At 35.0% G+C, this 26496-nt stretch overlaps 1 protein-coding gene across 1 annotated transcript in view; it reads left to right on the top strand.

Annotated features, from left to right (window-relative positions):
- Positions 1–26496, top strand: part of LOC140849252 (serine/threonine-protein kinase TAO1-like) — a 209260-nt gene that overhangs the window by 116802 nt on the left and 65962 nt on the right. The window contains 9 exon segments of the mRNA XM_073236241.1: positions 8570–8752; positions 10285–10356; positions 12920–13021; positions 14289–14334; positions 14888–14984; positions 16499–16612; positions 19058–19149; positions 23944–24037; positions 25573–25654. Coding sequence (XP_073092342.1) covers positions 8621–8752; positions 10285–10356; positions 12920–13021; positions 14289–14334; positions 14888–14984; positions 16499–16612; positions 19058–19149; positions 23944–24037; positions 25573–25654 — 831 coding nt within the window. The 5' untranslated portion in view covers positions 8570–8620.

Raw genomic sequence — 26496 nt, 5'->3', positions numbered from 1 at the left:
TGCCTTGTTCTTTTTGGCAGCAGTGCGCTGATGGCCGTGCTGTAGGGGCTGAGGCAGTGGAAGCCGGTGCCTCCTTGAGGTCTGAGCCTGAGCCGCCACAGTTTGTCATCTGGGTGGGAGAGGCAGCTCTATATTTCCTCTTGACCGAGTTTTGGTATTTTATAAGCACCACCACCAACTAATTTGTCTATTTCCGCTATTTTGTCAAGTTTACGAGCTTAGAGCTGTTTATGCTATTTGCTTATCCTTTCAATGTCTTTAGGAATATAGTGATATGCCCTCTTTTGGGTAATTTGCTCTTGTTTCCTTTGGTTAGCTTGGCAGAGTTCTTTCAGTTTTATTGACATTTTTTTCCCTGCAAAGAACTAGCTTTTGATTTTACAGATTTTGTTGTCTAGTTTCATTGATTTCCATTCTGTTCTTTAGTATTTCCTTCTATATTTAGCTTTGGTTTTATTTGCTTTTCTCTTTCTAGATTTTTAAGATGGGAGCTTAGATTATTCTTTGGAGTTTTCTTTCTACTGTGATTTAGTGCCTTAATTTCTGTGTAAGAATCCTGTAAATTTCATGTTGTATTTCTATTTTCACACAATTCATATTGTTTTCTCTTTGCCCTTGAAATGTCTTTATTGACCCATGGGTTATCTCAAGGTGTATTTAATTTCCACACTTGAGGTCCTGTTTTTCTTTTAACTGTTTTGTTACTGATTTTAAGTTTATTACCCTCTTATCAGAAAACATTTTGTATGAAGTGAAATTTTTTCACTTGTTAAGATTAGTTTTATGACCCAGTATGTGATCTCACAGTGTATGTCATAATGCCCACTTGAGGAGACTGTACATTCTGTGGCCAGGCTACATACTGGAATGTCATCAGGACCTGGTGGTTGGTAGTGTTGGTCTATGGTGGTGGCGTTCCAGTTACAGACTTTTCTCTTTTCAGTTGTATCAATTTTTGCTTTGTGTAATTTGAAGCTCTTTTATCAGGTGAGTATACATTTAGAATTTGATGAATGAAATCATAACATTATGTAATGCCCCTTTTTACTCCTTGTAATTTTCCTAGCTCTGAAGCTCTGAATATTTTGTGTGGTAGTAATATAGCCTTGAGCTTTCTTTTGTTTAATGTTTTACATTTCCCTTAATGGAGGTCAGATTCTCTTAGCTTTCCATCATCTAAGTCTTTCTATCTCTCTGTCTGTCTCTCTCTCTCTCTCTCCCCCCGCTCTCTATTATTTTTGAATTCATTCCACAAAACTTTTGCTTAGATAAGGATTCTCTTCTGGGTTGGCAGTTCTTTTCTTTCCTCACTTTAAAGATACTATTGAACATTCTCTGGCCTCCATTGTACTTTATGAGAATTCTCTGATCATTCAAGTTTTAGTTTATCTTTGCTTTTTAGCATTATGACATGTTTAGGCTTATCAGGCCTACCTGTTTGTTACTGATTTTGAGTTTACGCCTTATTGGGCCTAAACTCTTTGAATTTGCTCTGTTTGCTGCTTGCTGAGCATCTTGAATCTCTAAATTTACGTTTTTGTCAAAGTTTCTGCTCTTAGTAAGAATTATTTTACCTAAAAAATAAGATTTTTTCTTTGCTTTCATAGAACACCTTATAATATGAAATTTAGACACTTTGATACTGTCCCACAAGGTTCTAAGGATGTATTCATTTTTTCCAATGTTTTTTCCTGTCTTTTCTTCAGTGTAGATCATTTCTGCTGCTCTGTTATCTTCAAGTTTACACACCCTTCTATCATCTCTGTTCAGTGGTTGAGCCCATGCAATGTCTTTTGTCATTTTTGGTAATTATATTTTTCAGTTCTGAATTTCTCAATGTGGACTTTTTTTATAGTTTTTATTTTTCTGCTAGAAGTTTAGTGTTTCCAGTTTATAAGAGTATTAAGCATTACCACATTTAATATGGTTATAATAGTTGCTTTAAAGTCTTTATGTGATAATTACAACATGAGGCATCTCAAAATAGGCATCTGTCCCTTCTTTTCCTTGAGAATTTGTCACATTCTCCAGTGGCGTGTGTATGTGTGTGTTGTTTGTTTTAGCATGTGCAGTAAATTTTGGATTTTATTCTGGCCATTTTGAATATGATCATGTCATTTGTGAGTCATGTTTGTGCAGGTGCATTCAGACCATTTACATTTAGGGTGATTATGGATAGGTATGTACTTATTGCTATTGCAGGCTTTAGATTCGTGGTGACCAAATGTTCAAGGGTAACATCCTTACTATCTAAGAGTCTAATTTAACTCACTTAGTATGCTATTACACACACAAGCTAAAGGTTCTTTTTTTCTCTCTCTCCTTTTCTTCCTCCTCCATTCTTTATATATTGGGTATCGCATTCTGTACATTTTTATTACCTCTGGTGACAGCTATTTCACCTTAGAACCCTTCCATCTATAGGAGTCCCTCCAGAATACACTGTAGAGATGGTTTGTGGGAGGTAAATTCTCTCAGCTTTTGCTTATCTGGAAATTGTTTAATCCCTCCTTCAAATTTAAATGATAACCTTGCCAGGTAGAATATTCTTGGTTCGAGGCCCTTCTGCTTCATTGCATTAAATGTATCATGCCACTCCCTTCTGGCCTGTAAGGTTTCTGCTGGGAAGGCTGCTGATGGCCTGATGAGTTTTCCTTTGTGTGTGATCTGTTTACTCTCTCTGGCAGCTTTTAATAATCTGTCCTTATCCTTGATCTTTGCCATTTTAATTAGTACACGTTTTGGTGTGGTCTTCCTTGGGTCCCTGGTGTTCAGAGATCTGTGCACCTCCACGGCCTGAAAGACTATCTCCTTCCCCAGATTGGGGAAGTTTTCAGCAATTACCTCCTCAAAGACACTTTGCCTTTTTCTTTCTCTTCTTCTTCTGGTACCCCTCTAATATGAATATTGTTCGTTTGGATTGGTCACACAGTTCTCCCAATATTCTTTCATTCCTAGAGACCCTTCTTTCCTTTTGCTCTTTCAGGATTAGTTGTGTTAATTATATTTTCATGCTCTATGTGGTTTTGGGAGGAGGCCTCTGTCTCACCTCTCATGCCGCCATCTTCAAACCAATCCTGTCAGTAGTGTGGCTTCTTTACACTGATGTTGTACTCACTGAGGGCAGGGGTCAACTCCTCCATGGTTAAGTGTACTCCCTTCATTTTGTGGTACTGCAGAGCATTGTGGGCAATATCTGAGATGAATTTATGTGCAGCTAGGGAGATGAGCTGAATTCCATGTGTGTTCAAGGCCTCAAAGCCAGCATGGTTCAGGCAGTATCCAGTCATGACATCTGGGAATAGAGATGTGGCATCCTCCAGCTGCAATCAGGAAGTCCACTGGAGGTGTGCTGAACACTGTCGGCCTCACTGCTCCATTGGCAGTGTTGAGCAGCGGGTAAACCCCGTTAGACACGGCCCCCTCTGAGGATGCCGCACCGCCTAGTGACAGCTTCCCCGCTCAGCTCAGCCAGCTCTCCAGCCTGCGCCACCCTGCTTCCCATGCCCCCTGCTGCGCCTCCAGCCCCAGACACCCGTACTGTCACTGTGCCTTGTTCTTTTTGGCAGCAGTGCGCTGATGGCCGTGCTGTAGGGGCTGAGGCAGTGGAAGCCGGTGCCTCCTTGAGGTCTGAGCCTGAGCCGCCACAGTTTGTCATCTGGGTGGGAGAGGCAGCTCTATATTTCCTCTTGACCGAGTTTTGGTATTTTATAAGCACCACCACCAACTAATTTGTCTATTTCCGCTATTTTGTCAAGTTTACGAGCTTAGAGCTGTTTATGCTATTTGCTTATCCTTTCAATGTCTTTAGGAATATAGTGATATGCCCTCTTTTGGGTAATTTGCTCTTGTTTCCTTTGGTTAGCTTGGCAGAGTTCTTTCAGTTTTATTGACATTTTTTTCCCTGCAAAGAACTAGCTTTTGATTTTACAGATTTTGTTGTCTAGTTTCATTGATTTCCATTCTGTTCTTTAGTATTTCCTTCTATATTTAGCTTTGGTTTTATTTGCTTTTCTCTTTCTAGATTTTTAAGATGGGAGCTTAGATTATTCTTTGGAGTTTTCTTTCTACTGTGATTTAGTGCCTTAATTTCTGTGTAAGAATCCTGTAAATTTCATGTTGTATTTCTATTTTCACACAATTCATATTGTTTTCTCTTTGCCCTTGAAATGTCTTTATTGACCCATGGGTTATCTCAAGGTGTATTTAATTTCCACACTTGAGGTCCTGTTTTTCTTTTAACTGTTTTGTTACTGATTTTAAGTTTATTACCCTCTTATCAGAAAACATTTTGTATGAAGTGAAATTTTTTCACTTGTTAAGATTAGTTTTATGACCCAGTATGTGATCTCACAGTGTATGTCATAATGCCCACTTGAGGAGACTGTACATTCTGTGGCCAGGCTACATACTGGAATGTCATCAGGACCTGGTGGTTGGTAGTGTTGGTCTATGGTGGTGGCGTTCCAGTTACAGACTTTTCTCTTTTCAGTTGTATCAATTTTTGCTTTGTGTAATTTGAAGCTCTTTTATCAGGTGAGTATACATTTAGAATTTGATGAATGAAATCATAACATTATGTAATGCCCCTTTTTACTCCTTGTAATTTTCCTAGCTCTGAAGCTCTGAATATTTTGTGTGGTAGTAATATAGCCTTGAGCTTTCTTTTGTTTAATGTTTTACGTTTCCCTTAATGGACGTCAGATTCTCTTCGCTTTCCATCATCTAAGTCTCTCTATCTCTCTGTCTGTCTCTCTCTCTCTGTCTCCCCCCGCTCTCTATTATTTTTGAATTCATTCCACAAAACTTTTGCTTAGATAAGGATTCTCTTCTGGGTTGGCAGTTCTTTTCTTTCCTCACTTTAAAGATACTATTGAACATTCTGTCACCTCCATTGTATTTTATGAGAAATCTGTGATCATTCAAGTTTTAGCTTATCTTTGTTTTTTGGCATTATGACATGTTTAGGCCTTATCAGACGTAAGTGTTTGTTATTGATTTTAAATTTTGGACTTATTAGGCCTAAACTCTTTGAATTTGCTCTGTCTGGGTGGGAGAGGCAGCTCTCTATTTCTTCTTGACTGAGTTTTGGTATTTTATAAGCACCACCACCAACTAATTTGTCTATTTCCGCTATTTTGTCAAGTTTACGAGCTTAGAGCTGTTTATGCTATTTGCTTATCCTTTCAATGTCTTTAGGAATATAGTGATATGCCCTCTTTTGGGTAATTTGCTCTTGTTTCCTTTGGTTAGCTTGGCAGAGTTCTTTCAGTTTTATTGACATTTTTTTCCCTGCAAAGAACTAGCTTTTGATTTTACAGATTTTGTTGTCTAGTTTCATTGATTCCCATTCTGTTCTTTAGTATTTCCTTCTATATTTAGCTTTGGTTTTATTTGCTTTTCTCTTTCTAGATTTTTAAGATGGGAGTTTAGATTATTCTTTGGAGTTTTCTTTCTACTGTGATTTAGTGCCTTAATTTCTGTGTAAGAATCCTGTAAATTTCATGTTGTATTTCTATTTTCACACAATTCATATTGTTTTCTCTTTGCCCTTGAAATGTCTTTATTAACCCATGGGTTATCTCAAGGTGTATTTAATTTCCACGCTTGAGGTCCTGTTTTTCTTTTAACTGTTTTGTTACTGATTTTAAGTTTATTACCCTCTTAACAGAAAACATTTTGTATTAAGTGAAATTTTTTCACTTGTTAAGATTAGTTTTATGACCCAGTATGTGATCTCACAGTGTATGTCATAATGCCCACTTGAGGAGACTGTACATTCTGTGGCCAGGCTACATACTGGAGTGTCATCAGGACCTGTTGGTTGGTAGTGTTGGTCTATGGTGGTGGCGTTCCAGTTACAGACTTTTCTCTTTTCAGTTGTATCAATTTTTGCTTTGTGTAATTTGAGCTCTTTTATCAGGTGAGTATACATTTAGAATTTGATGAATGAAATCATAACATTATGTAATGCCCCTTTTTACTCCTTGTAATATTCCTAGCTCTGATGCTCTGAGTATTTTGTGTGGTAGTAATATAGCCTTGAGGTTTCTTTTGTTTAATGTTTTACTTTTCCCTTACTGGAGGTCAGATTCTCTTAGCTTTCCATCATCTAAATCTCTCTGTCTCTCTCCCTCTTTCTCTCTCCCCCCCCCCTCTATTATTTTTGAATTCATTCCAAAAAACTTTTGCTTAGATAAGGATTCTCTTCTGGGTTGGCAGTTCTTTTCTTTCCTCACTTTAAAGATACTATTGAACATTCTGTCGCCTCCATTGTATTTTATGAGAAATCTGTGATCATTCAAGTTTTAGCTTATCTTTGTTTTTTGGCATTATGACATGTTTAGGCCTTATCAGACGTAAGTGTTTGTTACTGATTTTGAGTTTACGCCTTATTGGGCCTAAACTCTTTGAATTTGCTCTGTCTGGGTGGGAGAGGCAGCTCTCTATTTCTTCTTGACTGAGTTTTGGTATTTTATAAGCACCACTACCAACTAATTTGTCTATTTCCGCTATTTTGTCAAGTTTACAAGCTTAGAGCTGTTTATGCTATTTGCTTATCCTTTCAATGTCTTTAGGAATATAGTAATATGCCCTCTTTTGGGTAATTTCCTCTTGTTTCCTTTGGTTAGCTTGGCAGAGTTCTTTCAGTTTTATTGACATTTTTTTCCCTGCAAAGAACTAGCTTTTGATTTTACAGATTTTGTTGTCTAGTTTCATTGATTTCCATTCTGTTCTTTAGAATGAGCATCTTGTTTCTCTAAATTTATGTTTTTGTGAAATCTGGGATCTCTTCTGCTTTTAGTAAGATTTCTTTTTCTAAAAAAGTAAAATTTTATTTTCCTTTGTATAACACCTTAATCTGAAATATAGGCAATCGCATACTGTTCCAGAAGTTTCTATGGATGTATTCATTTTTTACAATGTTTTTTTTCTTTCTTTTCAAAATTTTTTCAAAATTTTATATAAAGTCATGCTTGTAATAAAGGTACTGTAATTTGATGATTGAAAGTTCTTAAATAAGGTCTTAGGTACATAGTAGGCTGTTTGTTTTACACAGGTGTATAAATTGAATAGGAACAGTTTATATAGAATTTAGTTCGATCTCATTTTAGGAGTGATAAGCTAAATGACTTTCCTGTCGTCACATGTTCTTGGAAGAATTGTTATTGAAGCATTGTTCCAGGGAACTATCTTCCAGATCAGAGTGATTGGTAGATGTGAAGAATATGATGTAGCCTCAAAAATGTTAGAAAAGGAATACAAACTAGTAATTTGAATTTTTACTGCAATGTAGTATTAATTTAGGGAAGTGCAAAAGATATGTAAATGTGTTTTATGTTGTTAGAAATTTAATAACGAGCATTATAATTGGTTCAGTTGACTTCACTAAAAATGAGACAGGCTCAAAAAATTCTCTGTGGTTTACAAATTTTTTGAAATTAATAAAATTAAAAACATTCAAAAATTTAAAAAATATGCTTTGGGCATAGAAAACACTCGCTAGAGCTTTATTTTCCCTTATCAGTTTAATGAAATCAATTTTTGGAATTTTTAATTTTAATTGGTAAATTTAGGGAGTTCATGATAACTAACATTTAGTGTACTGGCTACTGCTCCTGAGTGCTGGTCTGCACTTAAAATTTATTGCCTCATTTAACCCTCACAGCTACTCTGGGAGGTAGGTTATTTCTTTCATTTTATAGATTTGGGAAATGAGGCTACCCAAGTTCATAGTTGGCAAATAATTGTTGTCAGGATTCCTATCTAGGCAGTGTCATTCCAGAACCAGGTTCTGAAGCCTGTCATTTATAGCTGCCATTTTTGAAATTTGGTAATCTGATATAAAGGAACTGATACCAGAATCACCAGGGAATTCTGTAGTGTGTCTACTTACATAATGAAGCAGATTTGATAAGGCCATATTTTAATATGAATTAGGTTATGGAGGAAACAGTTATCTATGTTAAATTCATTATTTTCTTCCATTGCATTTTTCTTAGGAATGTCTGTTGAGTTTATTAAACACTACCATGTGGTATCTGAAAGGAAAAGAAATCTTACTGAATTAAATCTATTATCTATTTTCTTGCATTTGAAGGTCCTTAATAGATGGGAATCTTCCTGTTGTTAGAAACATATTATGGGTACATTTTGAGTTGTTGGGCACGTTTTTAATGGTCTTCCTTCTATATTATCTCTTTTGCTGATGAGCTTATTGCATCAGAGTTAGATAAATCTCTAAGTACTGATACAGAAAGCCTTCCAGTACATATAGATTTATGTAATTTTTAGAAGTGTATCTATAGTATGTACTTACATACTATGTATAGTGGGAATCTTTTTTTTAAACCAGCATGGGTGATTGTGATGATGAGCTGGGTTAAAGACTCCTGTGCTAGTAGGCAACACTTTTTCAGTGAAATTCCACGTCTAAGATAATTTTATATATGTAGTCAGAAAATGATATACTAATTATTCTTAGCAACTTTTGCTTTTCCTTTTTTCTTTTCTCATTTCTCTACAATTGCTTATGCCACCGTGGCTTCCTTCATACCGATTTCCCAAGGATTGGGAGAGCAGCATAAAATTAGAATCCGACTGCTGACTGCCCAGCAGGATGTCGTCAACTATCCAAGCACAGAGCCTGAAGGACCCTGAGATTGCAGAGCTCTTCTCCAAAGAAGATCCAGAGAAGTGCTTCACAGATTTCAAAAAAGTTTCCCAGGGAGGCTTTGGAGCAGTGTTTTTTGTAAGTGTTAAAGGCTTAATGTCAGTGACCAGCATTTATTTAATATCCAGTCCTGGCAGAGTAAAAATCAGGAGTACAAAAAGACATATGCAGTAGTCTATTTTAGAGTCACTTGCATTAGGTACATAAAAAGAGATCATTTTATTTATTGAGCTTCTTAGATTATTGAAAAAATGGGAAAGATATTCGGCTTTAATTTCCATGTTGTTTCCACTACTTGAGCAGTTTTATGACTTACATTGTTATTGAATCAAATATTGCAAAACACTGACTTACTTGAAGTCCCATACACACATTTTATGATTATTCATTCATTATTTCTTCCTATTAAGATTGCTTTTTTTTCTCAGCAACAAGTTTGTATAGATGTTTAATATTTTGGTAGTGTTACAGATTTAGTTTTTTCATTTTAATGGCTATCTTAAATACAGTGAATTCTTCCACAGATGTCTAGAGATGATTAATCCTTCTTACTGAACTCATTTGAAATGTTTGCAGCTATCCTCTTGTGCCTTCTTTATATAGCATCTTTTTTTTTTAAACACATAATGACAATTTGGCTCTTACTTTCTAAAGAGTTAACTTTCATGTTTCTGTTATGCTTTTATTTTTTTATGAAAATTCCACAGCAGTGGTAAATATAGTAATGGTGATAGCATTTTAGCTGTCTTGTCTTAATTCTAGTTAATAGTTGTTTACAATAGGCATGATTTATCATGTTGAGGAATTACCTTTCCCATGTGGGTTTTCTAAGTTTGGTCTTCCCGGCATTAAATACATTTGGAGTTGGGCTCTTTCTGCATTTTCAGCATTTATATGTATAAGTATATATTTTTCCCCTTTGATTTGTAAAAAATATGGCAAATTATGAAATGTTTTCCTGTATCAAAATTTTGCATTTCTGTGGTAATAAATTTTATCCAAATGAAATATTCTTTTAATGCCCTGTAATATTTGGTTTTAAATTTTTATTTAGAGTTCCCTTGTCTACATTTGTAAGTCAGATTGGTCCCTGACTTTCTATTTTGTGCTGCTTGTGAGGGTTTAGTTGCTGGGTCAGACCGCCTCCATACGATTAGTGGGACAGCTTTCCTTTCCCTCCCCTTTTATCCTGGGAAGTTCCCCTGGTGAAACTGCTCCCCTCACAACTAATTTAAAGATGATTAGTATTCTTTTCAATCTTCCACCACTGTTTTACTCAGATTTTCTTCTCTAGATCAATGTTAGTAGTTCTTTCCTAGAGAATTATCCATTTCATTGAAATTTTGACATTTACAGGCCTAGCATAGACTTGTACTAGTCATTTGTTTGTTTGTTTATAGTTCTGTTCAAATTTCTATATTTTTCCTCTCAACTAGCTCATTCAAAGATAAACATGCATTATTTTTATTTCTAAAGTACCAGTTCCTTGATAATTTGATATGCTTTTTACTACTTATGTTTTTAATGTTCTTTAAAAGCAGTTTTGGTATCTTTTTGGACATGGTAGTTTATAAATGTTAGGTTTTACAGTGATCTTCTGTCTTTTTTAGGCACGAGATGTGCACACCAATGACGCGGTGGCTATCAAGAGAATACCTTTCAGTGGAAAGAAGGCTATGGAGGTAGGTGAAATATATATGTTCGTATTGGCATGTTAAAGAAAGCCATACCATTTTTAATTGGGGATAGGTGGGAATTTTTTCAAAAAATCTTGAAAAATATACAAATACTAAGGTTTATCTCAGTGAATTTTCTTCCAGACTCCGTGTGCCCATTTAACCTGTACCTAGAGCCATAAACAACATTCATGACATCCCAGAAACCTCCCAACTGCGTCCCTTACTCTTAATTTTTTTAGATATGTGCTGCTGACATGAGTTTAATTTTTTAAATTGTTGTTTAGCAGATTATTCTATAATAGAGGGATTATCATGTCTGAGAAAGTAAACTAGAATAAGGTACATTTAATAGTAAGTATACTGGATATAAATTTTTAATGGTTGAGAAATTATTTAACGGCTGTTGCAAATAATCATTGGCAGCAGTGTATCTAGTCTGAAAAATAAGGCAGTGGGTAATAATCTGAAAAATAAAATTACTGATACTGTATTGCATGTACTTTAGTTCATCAGTATTCTGATTAGTTCTTCCTTAATTGCATAAGTTTATAAAATTACTTTCTAAGTCTGTTCTCTTTGTCTTTCTTTAATTCTTTAAAAATTTTATTTATTTTTAATTGTGATAAAGTACACAAAACAAATTTACCATCTTAACCACTTTAAGTGTAGGTTCAGTAGTGTTAAGGACAGTCACATTGCTGTGCAACCATCGCCACCATTCATCTCCAGAATTCTTTCATTTTGCAAAAGTGATATTCTACACCCATCAAACAGTAACACCTCATTCCCTCCTCCCCGCAGCCCTTGGAGATCACCTCTCCTCTTTCTGTCTCTATCAATTTGACTACTTTAGGTATCTCATGTAATTGAAATTATTCACTATTTGCCCTTTTGTGACTGGCTTGTTTCACTTAATATAGTGTCCTGAAAGTTCATCTATGTTGTAGTGTGTCAGAATTACCTTTCTTTTTAAAAGCTGAATAATATTCCTGTGTGTGTGTGTGTAAAAACACCACAGTTTGTCCATCTACCATCTGTTAATGGACACTAAGTTGCTTCTACCCCTTGGTTGTTGTGAATAATGCTGCTATGCACATAGGTATATGCCCAGAGGTAGAATTGCTAGATCAGTCTTTAATTTTTAAAGGTTTTGGCTTTCTACATTTCTGTAATCTCTGTTTTGTAAATACTGTTTTTGTGATAATCATACTTATGGGTATGATAACACTGTTGTGGTTGATCACTGTTTCATTATGTCGATACCTAAAAAAACTCTTAATAATTTCTAAAACCCCTAAAACACCTCCATTTTTTACAAGTTTAATTTTATTTGCCATTCTACGTATAACTTTAAAACCAGCTTTCATAGCAGACTTGTGTTGGAGTCTGTTTAATTAGTCATGCCTAGAACAAAAAGTTTCACCTAGGGCATCATCTTCTCTCATCTAATAGTGTATCCTTCCTGGAAGTTTTTTTTTCATTGAAGAATACAGGTTTTAGCTTGGTTTTGTTTTGAGAGTTTGCCTCCCAGAGCACTCAATTTTGAAATGTAAAGCCCATATGACACTTTCTGAAGTTAGCATCTTACAGCCTACACATTTTACACAGTGAATATCTTGGTATATTTTCTTGAGGGCTTATGAAATAACATAGGAGATATAGGATCTTAAATTCTAGTGCAAAACATTTTTTAAAGTTCTGTATTCTAGTTCCCCTACCTTTAGAAATATGATACAAGTCAGCGGTAAAGCCTGGAAAAACTGAAACAAGAACGAAAAACAGATTCCACGTTCCCATCCCCCATCTCCTAAGCCTCCAGAGTCTCTGGGTATGGACCCAAGTACCTGTGTTTTCAGAGTTCCCTGATTGCTTCTGACAAGTAACTGTATTTAGGACATGGCCTAAGTTTCTGAAGTTGTCATAGAGTAGCTTTTATTGCTGAAGGTTTATCTGTTATTTACTAGTAGGCGTCAGTGGGAAGGCTCTTCGTGAAATCCTGTAGGAAAATGTTTCCATGCTGCTTGGTTTTTCTGTGAACTTCCCTCTGTTATAACCTAAGTGTTCACTAGCATTTTAGAATATGAGCATTTAGGAATTTAGGTAATTAATTGATTTGAGTTTAAACAGCAGAAAAAACAACATTTGGTAGACAATATAAGCCAAAAACACAACAGCTGAACTTTAAGGTATGTAAATTATACAACAATAAAGCTGCAAAAAAGAAGGGGGAGGTTGAAATTTTGAAGAAAAACCACTATATGTAGTATATAGCTTTCAACAGACTTGGTGTGTGGTTGTAAAATTTTTATAAGACTCATTGATAATAAATTTTATGAAAATGAAAATATGTACTACCTGGAATGAATTTTATGTTATTGAGTTGTAAACTATATGAATGTAATTTCTTTAAAATATATTAGTTTGACATTTAAATATTACAAATGAAGCAAAGTTTTATGTTCTTGTTAACTTTTTAATCTAATAATTACTTTTGTACTTATATAGTTTTCTAAGGAAAGGCAACTGTTCCTAATTCTTTCCTTTATTCTTTTTTTTCTCCCCACAGAGATGGCAGGGTATTATTAAGGAAGTCAGGTTTCTCCGAACATTGAAACATCCCAACATCGTGGAATACAAAGGCTGCTATTTACGTGAGCACCGAGCATGGGTAGGTATCTGCTCTCCCCTTGCTGTAATTTTAGTAGGTTTGGTTTATGATTAATTTAAAAATGTCTCAAAATAGTTGTGTAAAGCCATGCGCAAACACCTTGAAATGTCAGTTCACACTGAGAAAGGAGCAGCTTTACCTGAAACTCTCAGGCAGTGAGAGAGAATAGAACTTTGCCAATTGACTAGAGATTCAGCTGACCGTTACGTGCACGGGAGAATGTTCTGATGTGTGTTAGCGGTATCATTCTTCAAATGCTTTATCAAACATTTGTGTGAGAACAATCCTATCAAAGGATGAAAATCAGCATATATTTTTGACATAAATGTATTGTAAGCTATTTAACCACAAGTACCTTGGTTGGAATATTGGTGGTGAATCCTGGTGAAATCTGAACTGATTGTGATTCTTTGGCTGAATAATACTAAGGGTAGAAAATTGGGACATTTTATTGCAGAAAAATGGAAATTAATTTTGCCCCATTGTTGAAACTAAGATAAGGTAGTAATCTTACAACAGTATAGGCACAGTAATTATGTCTTTTCAGAGAAAGGCTAACTTTTCTTTAAACAGGAATGACCTTTTATTTTTAATAAGCTACAGCTGATTATCATTTTAGTATACAGAACTTAGATTTATTTAGATTTGCAATGTTTGCTTTAATTTGGTGGTGATGGTACTCCTAAATTTGAGGCTGTGGTTGAAGCACAAACAGTGGCAGAGAGCGCAGGCTGCCTCTCTGTCTTCCAAGTTTCTCCATCTGTCAAACAAGGATGATAATAGGGTCTCCTTCCAGAGGTGGTTATGAGGATTAAATTAGTTAATATATATAACATACCTGGCACATACGAGGTGCTCTGTGTTTGCTTTATAGGAAAGATTTAAACGGTAACCCAAACTTGGTATATATAGAACCAGAGGACGACTTTCTGCTTCCTAACAATACCAGTATTGCTACTATAGGTTAATATGAATGGAATATGTATATTCCTTTATAGCTTTAGTTAGTAATTACATGAAACACACATCTTCTACAAGCAGTTATAGGTCGGCATTATAAAATATTAATGTAGCATTGGCTAAACTTCATGTATGCATTTAACAAGTTCCAAAATGTATACTTATATTTAAAGGTAATTGATAACTAGAGTTTTTTTCACTTCAAACTATCTTCTCGATCTCCTTGGTGAATTTATTTTATCTCATATAGAATCTTTTTATTTTAATAGTGTATTTTAATGTTTTTTATCATTTTTTCCCCCTGTAGCTTGTAATGGAATATTGTTTAGGATCTGCTTCAGGTTTGCTGAAAGGTAAGCCTCCTTTATTTATTAAGAAAAGAAAAGTATTAGTATAATAAAATGAGAATTCATTCACTGAGAGATTTTTAAAATAATGTTAAAACTTTCCCGTAAGAGTAAAACCGTTGTGTTTTCTAGATTCTCAGCGTGGTATGCACTGTCCTCATTAAATACTACGTTTTAGCATAACAGATGAGTTTTCTTTCATTGTGATTTAACAGGCATTTTTCTGCATTCTTTATCATTAAACTTAATTTGTTCCTTCTGTTCAGAATGAAGATATGTAGGAATATAAAAAGGGAAAGCTCTTTCATTGTTTTTATAATCATGAAATAATTGTTAAATGTTAACTTAGAGGAAAATTGGCTGTGAACTCTAATAAATAGGCACAACTGTGCACTTACTAAGTTCAATTGCTTTGTTTTACTATCTTGGAAAGCAAAAAATTCCTTCTTGCTAAATGTTACTTTTTTTAAACTGGCCCATATATTAGATATGTGTATATATATTTTAAAATAGAAATGTTCTATAGAATAATTATTTTCAAATAAAATCTTATTTCAAGTTTACCAAAAGCCATTACAAGAAATGGAAATAGCAGCAATTATACATGGTGCTCTTCAGGGATTAGCCTACTTACATTCCCGTGCCATGATCCATAGGTAAGTACCTTAAAAATTACCATACATTAATAAGCAAATCAGACCTAGAATTTATTAATCCTGAAAGCTTTGTTGGTTTTAGCTAAATAAAAGTATTCTGGAGTTTTACAAACTCATATTTTTTTAGGTTATCCGTGTCTTAAAATGAATATACTAATTTATTTGATCTCTTGGTTGAGAATAATTTTTATCTTTTTCTACACATGCTGCTGGGCTTTCCAAAGTATGTGCACTTTAGAGATTTGTGATAGAAATTTAATTATAGAAAAGTTGAATTTGTGAAGTGGGAAAGACGATAGGGATTATGTATTCTTACTTGTTTCATTTTACAGATGCAGAAACTGATGCCCCAATTTGTGACTCACTTCTCAAAGCTGATGAAGCAAGATAGATTAGACTAGAACTAACCTAGATCTTTTGTCCTCCTGGTGACTCCTAATGCCGGATTTGTTCCATTGATTCCATGACAGGGACAAGTGAAAGCTACTAGCATTCTATGCTTTTGAGATAATCCTTGATAATGGATAGTAATTTAAAGATTAAACCATCATAAAGTACATTTTTAGCATTGGTATTGGTTTTGCCTGTTTTTAGATGGAAGCTAGCATTTTTTAAATTATCTATGTGAACCAGACAATACAAAGTAAACTTATATAGTAGAGTCATTGCAAATTAATGGGTATCAGTTTTTTAGATGAGGATAGTAAGGTCCAAGAGAAAAATCCACATGCATAGTAAATAAGAGAATGAAAGAGTTGGAAGCAGAACCTAAGGTCTTCTCAACTTCAAAGAACCTTTCATTTTTATAAAAACAAATGGAAGAAAATAGATTAACTTAATATTACATCCATTATAATTCTATATAGTATGAATTGACAAGTGCTTAGAAAGTTCTTTCTTTTTGAATGTTATGGTGCCCATTGGGCATGCAATCCCATTATAATTTTCTTATTTCACATGTACGTTGCTGATTTAGAAAAGAGCTTAAAAGTAAATTTGGGATCATTGATATTACCTTACCCATGTGTTTTCAGTTTTCATTTCATATTTAGGTAGGAGAACTATGCTAAAATTTGGAATGATATGAGTAATTAAAAAAAAACAAATTTGGGGCATCAGGTTCTTCTTACTCCATTTTATTGTTAAGGGTATACTCAGAAATCTTACAATCATATAAGAATGTTCAGCTAAATTTTTTAAACCATTACTTGTACCAATAAACAGGCACTCAAATATCAAGTATGTACTATTAATTAGCTAATTTTTTTCTTCTGTTTCTACTGGTATTTTATCTTCTCTTTTAGAAACTTGTTACTATATACTTAGAGGAATTCTGTGTATCTCATTTCTTAGTTGGGATCTTAGCTCTCGTTATCCCAACTGAGAGATTACCCAAGGCCTTAATGATTCTGATTTCTCCTTCCCTCTTTTATACATTTTTATATGATCTTTATCATTTTCAGTAGAATCTTACAAAGGAAAGACAAATAATTTTCTGTGTTCCTTAAACCCAGAGACGTCAAAGGAGGAAATATCCTTCTGACACCAGGAGGCCAGGCGAAACTTGCTGACTTTGGATTTGCTTCCATGGCCTCTTCTGCCAAGTCTTTTGTGGGGACGCCGCATTGGTAAGCGTAGTCCTATCTGGTATTGATCCTCATAATTGAAATAGGCAGTGTGTGCTTGTCCTTTTATCAGGTGCTTTATGTTTCTCTTGGAAATACAGGGCTGCTTTAGATATTCCTCTAAGCACTGTAGTTTCAGATACAGATTTGAGGCGCTGCCCTTGTACCTCCTATTGTATCATTTGTCCCCCCTACGGTTCTTTCCTGTTATCATCTACATCATGTATTGGGGGTAGGAGTGAAAAAATTTAATTGTTTAAGAAGGGAGAAGATAGAAATGCTAAGTGGAAATTTTCTTTAGATTTGTACTTACTGTGTGTCAGTATCTTCTGAATAAGAGTCCCTGAAGACTGGTAGCTGATCAGGAACTTTTTGTTTTCATTTTTCATTGTGGAGAATTTCTAGTATACAGGGAAAGAGACAAAAATATAACGAAGGCTCACACAGCGGTCAGCTCAGCCTAACAGCACTACCCCAGGGCCTGGCTGCCCTGTGTACTTGATCTTCTTGCCCTCCCTCCCACCTCCAGTTACTTGAAGCAACTTCTAGACATCATCTAATTTTATTCATAAATAATTCCATATTAATGGCAGCAAGTCTGAAGGGAATAATTTTCCACATCTTCAACTTCCATAGATGTCCTCTCTCTGTACATGCTGAGAAGTGTCTCAGGTCTACTGCATCTTCTTTTCCACCTACGTTTCAAATCTCCCAACTCCCAGTTTGTTAAAGAAAGGCTTCTCACCCATCCTGAATAGTAGAGTGATGCATTGCTCTGAGAATTAAAAGCCTCAAACCGTCACCAGAGGGACAACTTGAGAACACGTAACATCTAGAATATATAGCATCAGAAATATTGAAGAGCTAGGACACCAAGTTTTGACACAGGGCCTTCTGCCTTCACAGTCATCTCTCCTCAGTTCCTTTGGCTCCTTGCTCTTTCTTTTCCCCAATTATCCTTCCTCCCATCTTCTTTTCTAGGGAATCAAAAATGATCTCATTTATAACTGGGACAATTGTCGTGAGGACACACTAACATGTTATTTACAATGAAAAATGAAGTTTGGCATTTCCTGACAGAAAATAATTCTGATTTGAATGGCTGATATGACCATGCAGACTGGGTTTGCTAATTAGGTTATTATACAGCAGTGTTTTTAATGAATTGAATGAGTGAAGTCCTCAGCTCCAAGTTGTAAATATCTGTAAAGCACATATACAAAATAATGTATATACATATGTGTGCATTATATCCTTTGCAACTATTAAGTTTATAAAATTTAGATACCAACTCAAAAATGTATAAGCGGATACATTTTTAAAATAAATTCATTGGAAGTAAGAAAATAAAAAGTTTGAAGACTACTGTTCTGTATGACCAAAAATTTCTTATGTAGAACCCTAGTTTAGATAGAATCCTCTTCCCCTGTATAAAAAAAGGGTTCTTTGGACAAATAATGCTTACTAATGGTCCCCCTCTTTACAAATCAGTGATCAATATTAGATACTAGAAAGGAGCTAGAAAGTTGTGCATTAAAAACAAAACTACTTTTTTAACTTTGTTGAACTTAGTGACTCCCCAAGCTTACTTCAACATCTTAACACATTAGAAGCCCTCTGTTATCGGCAATTGAAAGTTACAGATGTATTAATTTGTATATGGTATATTAGGAACACAGCACTATGTATTTACATACTTTTACACACAGGAACACACATACGCCTGGTGACAATGTTATTAAGCAGTCAGAAACTGTTCTAAATGTTTGTCTGTGCTTAACAAGTACAAAGGAAGGATAAGGTGAAGCACCAGTGAGAACATTAGAGTCTACCTGAAGATGCGACTTAACGTTTCATTTTATAACCAAGACGCCTCCAAAGTTAATAATTGTATGGTTTATTTAGTTATGAGTGGCTGTCCTAGCCACTTTTATCACAGAACACTACTCTTATTTGCGAAAAAGACCGACAAATGGCTTATTCATGGTTGCTTATTGTGGTAGATATTTTCTCAGCTAAATGTAGTGAGTTTGTTTACTTCAAGAAAACAAGTGCCAGTGATAAAATGCCCTCTTTCGAGCAAAATTTAGACTTTTATAGTAAGATGCTGAAACCAAAATGTTTGAGAACTGCTGGCATAAAGGCTATACAATATTACAATCTGCAAACTTGAATTGATGCAGAATACAACCCTGCTCTGGGGAGTTTTTCCTCCAGGATGCTGGTACCTGATCATGACAAATGGTGAGAATAAGTCTAACACTGTGTGCGCAATGGTAAATATTTACCTCACAACCTGTAATGCATTTCCCGTTATAAGAATTCTTATGTCCAGATATATCATCTGGAATTCACACAGGGATTCTCCATGTGGATGGTCATTACGTTTTTATAGAACAGTATACTTTTCATTTCTCTTTTAACTTTAAGTAACATTTTATGTTTTAGGATGGCCCCAGAAATAATTTTAGGCAGGAATGAACAACAATATGATAACAAAGTCGATATATGGTCTCTTGGAATAACATGCATTGAACTAGGTAAGCATTGCTCTTTATTACTGCGTAGTAAGTTTTGATCAATGTTTTATCTCAATTTCTGTACCAAATTACAGATTTTTATTTTTATGTCAGTGTTTAAGGGGAGCAATATATCTATCAAGGTTGTCACTTTGGTTATTTGGCATTTTGTGTATATATATATATATATATATATATATATATATATATATATATATATATGTAAATTTAGGCATATTACATTTGCTGTATTAAATTAGGTCTAAAATAGTTTCTACTGTGGTATTAATTTTGAGGTATCTGTGTGTAACATTTAATGAGTATTTGTTAAACACCTAGAATATGTCTGTGGTTATAAATTTACCATCTATGAAGGGTCTCTAAAGCATTCATGAATTACTTACCGCTACTTAGGTTACTTAATACTTTGTGTTAGGTATGAGGATTAGATTATCAGGCTGCATAGCTTATTGTACAGTTTGATTTTTTTTTGGTATCATTAATCTACAATTACATGAAGAACATTATGTTTACTAGGCTTCCCCCTTCACCAAGTCCCCCCCACATACCCCTTCACAGTCACTGTCCATCACCATACTAAGATGCTGTAAAATCACTACTTGTCTGCTCTGTGTTGCACAGCCCTCCCCGTGCCCCCCTCGCACTATACATGCTAATCGTAATGCCCTCTTTCTTTTTCCCCGCCATTATCCCTCCCTTCCCACCCATCCTCCCCAGTCCCTTTCCCTTTGGTAACTGTTAGTCCATTCTTGGGTTCTGTGATTCTGCTGCTATTTTGTTCCTTCAGTTTTCCTTTGTTCTTATACTCCACATGTGAGTGAAATCATTTGGTCCTTGTCTTTCTCCGCCTGGCTGATTTCACTGAGCATAATACCTTCTAGCTCCATCCATGTTGTTGCAAATGGTAGGATCTGTTTTTTCCTTATGGCTCAGTAATATTCCATTGTGTATAGGTACCACATCTTCTTTATCCATTCATCTACTGATGGACATTTAGGTTGCTTCCATATCTTGGCTATTGTAAATAGTGCAGTGATAAACATAGGGGTGCATCTGTCTTTTTCAAACTGGGGTGCTGCATTCTTAGGCCATAAGTATACAATGGTGAAAGGACAGACTTCAACAGCTGGTGTTGGCAAAACTGGATGGCTACATGCAAGAGAGAGAAGCTAGATTACTGTCTATGACTCTCTACACACAAAAGTAAACTCAAAGTAGATCAAAGATCTAGATGTTAGACGTGTAACCATAAAACTCTTAGACGAAAACATAGGCAAAGATCTCTCAAACATAAGTGTGAGCAGTTTTTTCCTGTACACAACTGCTCAGGAAATGGAAACAAAATAACAAATGACCACGTGGGCGTATATACGAAACCAAAATGCTCCTGTACAGCAAAGGATACCATCAACAGAACAAAAATGTAACCTACAGTGTGGGAGAGTATACTTGTAAATGATTTTTCCTATTAAGGGTTAACATCCAAAATATATAAAGAACTCATACTACTAAACACCAAAAAAAAAAAAAAAAAAAAACCCGACTAAAAAATGGGCAGAGACCAGAACAGACATTTTCCCAAAGCTGAAATACAGATGGCCAACAATGAAAAGATGCTCCACATCACTAATCATCAGGGAAATGCAACTTAAGACGACAATAGTATATCACCTCAGACCGGTTAGAATGGCCTCTGTCCAAGAGAAAAGAAAAAACAAGTGTTGGCAAGGATGTGGAGAAAGGGGAACCTTTCTACCCTCTTGTTGGGAATGTAAATTGGACCAGCCGCTGTGGAAAGCAGTGCGTAGGTTACTAAAAAAACTAAAAATAGAAATGCCATATGACCCAGTAATTCCAATTCTAGAAATTTACCTGAAGAAAACAAAATCCCTGATTCAAAAAGATGGATGCACCGCTCTGTTTATTGTTGCATTACAGTAGCCAAGTTATAGAAACAGCCTAACTGTCCATCAGTAGATAAGTGGATAAAGAAGAGGTGGTACATATACACAATGGAATATTATTCAGCCATAAGAAGAAAAGAAATCCTGCCATTTGCAACAACATGGATCAACCTAGAGGGTATTATGCTAAGTGAAATAAGCCAGGCAGAGACAAAACACCATATGATTTCACTTATTTGTGGAATCTAAACACAAAACAAAAGGAACACCATCGCAGTAGACTTATAGACACTGAGTCGTGACTGGTGGTTACTGTGGGGGAGGGATTGGGGTGAGTAGTTGAGGGTGAGGGCAGTAAAAGGGCACAAAAATTTTCAGTCATAAGCTGGTCACCAGGATAGTAGAATAGCATGGAAACTATAAGCACTGCTTCTGTAACATTTTGCTATGTTGACAGTAACTGCAGTAGCGGGGGTGAGGATTTAATATGGGTGACTGTAGAACCACTGTGTTGTATACTTGAAACCAATATAAGATTGAATATCAATGATACTTCAATTAAAAAAGTATTTGAAATGGAAAATATCCCTTGAATCCACTGAAGGCTACCGCATTCTAGATTTAGTAAATCTCTATGGTTTTTAGCTAAGTTCAGTGTTCTTTGACTAAATAGAGATGTTCAGCTTTATAGTAAATGACAGATCAAAAATCATACTCTGGTTTGATATATTGATGGTACACCACTTAGAATTTTTGAATACTTTAATAAATCACAGTAGAAACAAGTTATTTTATTCATTAAGAATTTCTTCAGTAATCCCTTCTCCTTCCTGGATCAAACTACTCATTCTTAAAGCTGTTGGGAGGACAGTATAAAGTAGGTTTCCATGTCACCTGCTGAGCCATGGTAGCCCGGCATGGTGTGTCAGAGTCCTGTGAGGAGAGGAGGGAGTTCCCACAGACAGAATGCCTTGTATGTGGAAGCAGAACCTGTGCAGGGAGGGCGGCAGTCAAGTTTGGGGATTCAGAGTCCTGGTGGGGTAACCAAAGCATTCAGACCTGGAAGTAGCCCAGCATGGGGTGTCAGAGGCCAAGGAGCACGTCCATATTTGGGGGTGGGTCACCTGACACAGTGGCAGTGCCTGATTGAAAGGAAGGGGGCTTCCCTCCTGAGGGCTGATGAGGGGGGCGTCACTGCCTAAAGTGATCCAGTTTGGATGGGGTGTCAGAACCTGAGTGGATGAAGTGGACATTCACACTGTAGACAGGCTTGGAATGGTGTTTGAAAACTTGATGGGGAAAAGGGGAAAGGGTGTGGCCTAGATGGGAGACTGGCTATGTACAGGGGCGATTCATCAAATATATTAAGGATAATGAGAGTGAGGTTTCCTACTGTCAGAGAAGGGTGCTACAAACAACGGGAAGAGAAGGCTCGAATAAATAGTACCATAGCATTGGATTTGAGATATTGTAGTGAACTCAGTTGTTTTCAATAAACAACTAAAGATATTTAATGTGCAAGTATGAATACAAATATATGAGGGACGTGTGTGTTCCCTTCCTTTATCCACTGACAGGATCTAAGAGAAGTGACACGGGCAGTAGCAGTGAGCACACTGCCTGCCACGGCTCCTTGGAGCCGTGTCTGCAGTAGGGAAAGCATAAGATGATCCTGGAACATCTTAGTGGGCCAGAGAGCAAGGAGCTGAGCAGGGAATGCTGGAGCCATGCCGGAAAGGCAGACATCGGCTTCAGAAGATTCTCAACTGCTCAAAAATGAAACCATTTCAACATCAAAATAAATGATAGTAGCAAGTCATAAATTATTAAATGAAGAATCTAAATCTATACAATAAGAGAATAAAATGATCTTTATGCAAAACAGAATATTTATATAGACTCAAGTACCTTTTCACAAGTACTTAATAATTGCAAAGGAAAAAAGTGAAACTTCACCATGAAACCTTGTGGAATGGCCTTTAGTGATCAAAGTGAACGCCATCAATGACAAGACGATCTGAAACCACGGGCCTGTTCTATAGGATCATCATAGAATACACTGAGAAAAGCGTGACACTTGCTTCTGTGATATTCCTGCCAGAGATGTGTAAACTAAATTTAATAACAGCACAAAGCCAAACTGAGGGATATTCGAGAGTCAAAATTGTATACTTGTGAATTGTCAAGGTCATGACTTCAACTGTCACCTTAAGACTAGAAAAAGAAGGGCAAATTCAATCCACAGTAAACAGAACAAAGAGACCCAGAAAAGATCAAACCAGAAATCAATTAAATAGAAAATGAAAACAATAGAGAAAATCAATGAGGTCACAAATTAGTTCTTTGGGGAAATTAATGAAATTAATAAACCTCTGGCTAGATCAAACAGAAAGAAGACACAAACAACCAATATCAGGAATGACAGGGGACATGACTCCAGATTTTACACATATTAGAAGGATTTTAGAGATATTTTATGAACAATTTTATGTAAGTTTAAAACTTAGAAAAAATGGACAATTTCCTTTAAGGATGCAGATGATTGAAGGTCATTTTTGCTACAAAGGACATTATTGGGACATTTGATAGAAACTACAATGGAGCTTGAAGATTAGATAATAGTCATGTATTCATTCATATTAATGGTCTGATTTAATGACTGTATTAGGTTCTCTTAGAATGTTCTTGTTTATTGGAAAAATACACTATTTAGAGATGTGCATCAGGGCTGCAATTTCCTCTCTATTGACTCACTTAACTAAGTTCTCTGAACTCTACTTGCAACTTTTTTCCTAAGTTGGGGTTTATTTAAAAAAAAAAAAACTAACAGTGCATCCATGCTCCTATATAACAGGCACATATTTAACAGGAAGTTTTCTTTCTTTTATAGCGGAAAGAGACCCTCCTTTATATCATATGAATGCAAGGCGTGCCTTATATCTCATTACCAGAAATAACCCCCCTACACTGCAGTCTAATGAATGGTGAGTATGGCTGAGAGAGATATTGTTCAACATGGTAAAATTTAAATACTTTTTCATAATGTTATCAAAATGATTTCATTTCAATGAGGTGAAGTGTATATAACCTGAAGAAATATTAAAATAGCTTTATTTTATCCTTGCATCATGTTTATCCTTTATTATCTCTACTTTTCATAGCATATATATAACTCAGTTCAGAAATAAAAGATAGGTGATGCTACATGGGAGCAAAAAGTATGGCTTTTGTATAAAAAGTAATATACTTTTTGTACCTTAGCGACACATAGAACCCTGATTATATAATAAATAGCATGATTTAAACATTCATATTTTAAAACTGCAATATATAGATTGCCACAACCTGTATAGATATCTAATTGGGGAATGGTTTATAATTGATATGGTATAAAACATAGGTAAAAATGATTTGATAATTTATCAGAATTACCAGATAATTCATAATTTTTGGATGATTCTAATTGTTATTATTTATTATTCAGAATGTGCTTTGATGTTGCATCTCCTAGTGCTTCTTTGATAATACTGTTATTCATGTAAAGAAGTTTATTGAGAACAGATGGACAATTTTAGGAAAGGATTTTTATCAGTGATAGAAAATTTTAATGGGAAAGTCTTCAGGTGTATCTAGCATTTGAAAAATTCGAGAAGACTATCTACTGTACTTAACAAATACTTTAAAATTCACAAGATGCATAAATTAGCAATAATTTATTTTTTATCATTACATTATTAAGGCAAGTTCACAGGTCTTTGCTGCTTCTGTAGAGATGTTTCGAAGAAATCTTGGCACAGTTTATGATGGTACATCTGAATAATAAATACACTAAACACAGGCTGTCTTTACACTGGTTGATACTTTAGGGATTCAAAAAAGAATTCTTGTATAAAAGAATTAAATCTTATTTGAATATTGATGACAAACATTGGTGGAACATTTTTTACTTACTGCCTTACTGAACTCTCATCAGTAACACTATATAATAGTAGGTTACAGAATTCTAATTTTAAAAAAATTTTACTGTTTTCTGGAACTTTTGTCCATTTGCTCAAGGACACTAAATACTTAGGTATAAAAAATGTTCTTTCCAAAACAAATAGCATGATATTCTGAAACATGCTATATGGAAGATGATCCAAGGGTCAAGCAAGAAAGAGATGTGGCTAGAGAAAAGAAAAAAAATACTAAGAAGAATATTATCTTAGATTTGAATGCAAAAAGGAAAATGATTGACTTCCCTAATTTACCACAACGTAGAATGAGTTGTGATATTTAAGTATGTGAGAGCAGGATTTTAAAATAATGTGTGCACATCTATCTTTGGAAAATGGGAAAGATTCATTAGTTGCTTTGCATAGCTTTTTATAGACTTACATGATGAAATATATAGTGTATTGTGTCTGCTTTTTTTTATGATTTCTATTCTCCCTCCCACCCATAGGGACATGCCTTGATTTGTGGATGTGTTTTTAAAGGAAATAGCAATATGTTCACTTAATACTTTCCTTTACAATAGGTCCAGTTCTTTTCGCAACTTTGTAGAGTCTTGCCTCCAGAAAAACCCTAAAGATCGCCCTACATCAAAGAAACTTTTAAAGGTCAGTTATACTCTGTTTTGTACACCTAAGAAATTATTTGAAAGAATGTGTTTTATTCTTCTTTGATTCCGAATCAGTATTAAGTACGCTGTACTGGGTTTTGCTAAAATACTAATTTCATAATACCATTCTTTCTTGGAAATTTTCTTAGTTGCTAAGTTTTTTCATTTTGTTTTTCAAAATTAACTGCTTTTACCATGTCTGAATAGAATATATAGTTAAATATTCAATATAGTAGTACTAAATGACTTAATTTTTATATGTGCAAGAATATATTCATGAGTTACAGCTACAAATTTTAACTCATATGGAACAATGTCATTTCAGAGGTGGCAAAGCATAGTTTAACTTTGGATTTAATTTTTGTATCTACCATACTTTATATACCCTTCTGTCCTATATAAAGTAATATGAAAGGAAGAGAAATGATGTGTAATACATTTATATAAATACTGTGGGAGAAAAGAGATTTCAAAAGAACTGTTAAAAATGAATATCACATTTTTGTTTCCTTTTGAGAAATATGTTTTTCTAACTTAGCAATGAAAGTATTTTAAAAGTAATGTGAATTCTATTCATTTTTCAATAGGTTTGGTTACCTAATTTAAATAAATTCTTAGTATATGCTTTCTGTTCTCAAAAATGTTTTCATTTAGAGGTTCACATTTTATGAATAGCAATAATAGTATTGTTCAATTTAATATAGTTCTTAAAACATCTAGATAAGGCATTCGTGAGTAGCAGTTGACTATCTTTTTGTGACCCTAAGGAATTTTGTGGATTTTTCACTAGAAAATTAGACTTTCAGCATGCACGTTTTAGAATCTCAAAGAAGTTCAGTT

The sequence above is a fragment of the Manis javanica genome, chromosome 4 (assembly GCF_040802235.1).
Source record: "Manis javanica isolate MJ-LG chromosome 4, MJ_LKY, whole genome shotgun sequence".
Lineage (NCBI taxonomy): Eukaryota > Metazoa > Chordata > Mammalia > Pholidota > Manidae > Manis > Manis javanica.
Note: the sequence above shows the minus strand (reverse complement) of the source record. Positions and strands in the feature narration are given on the sequence as shown.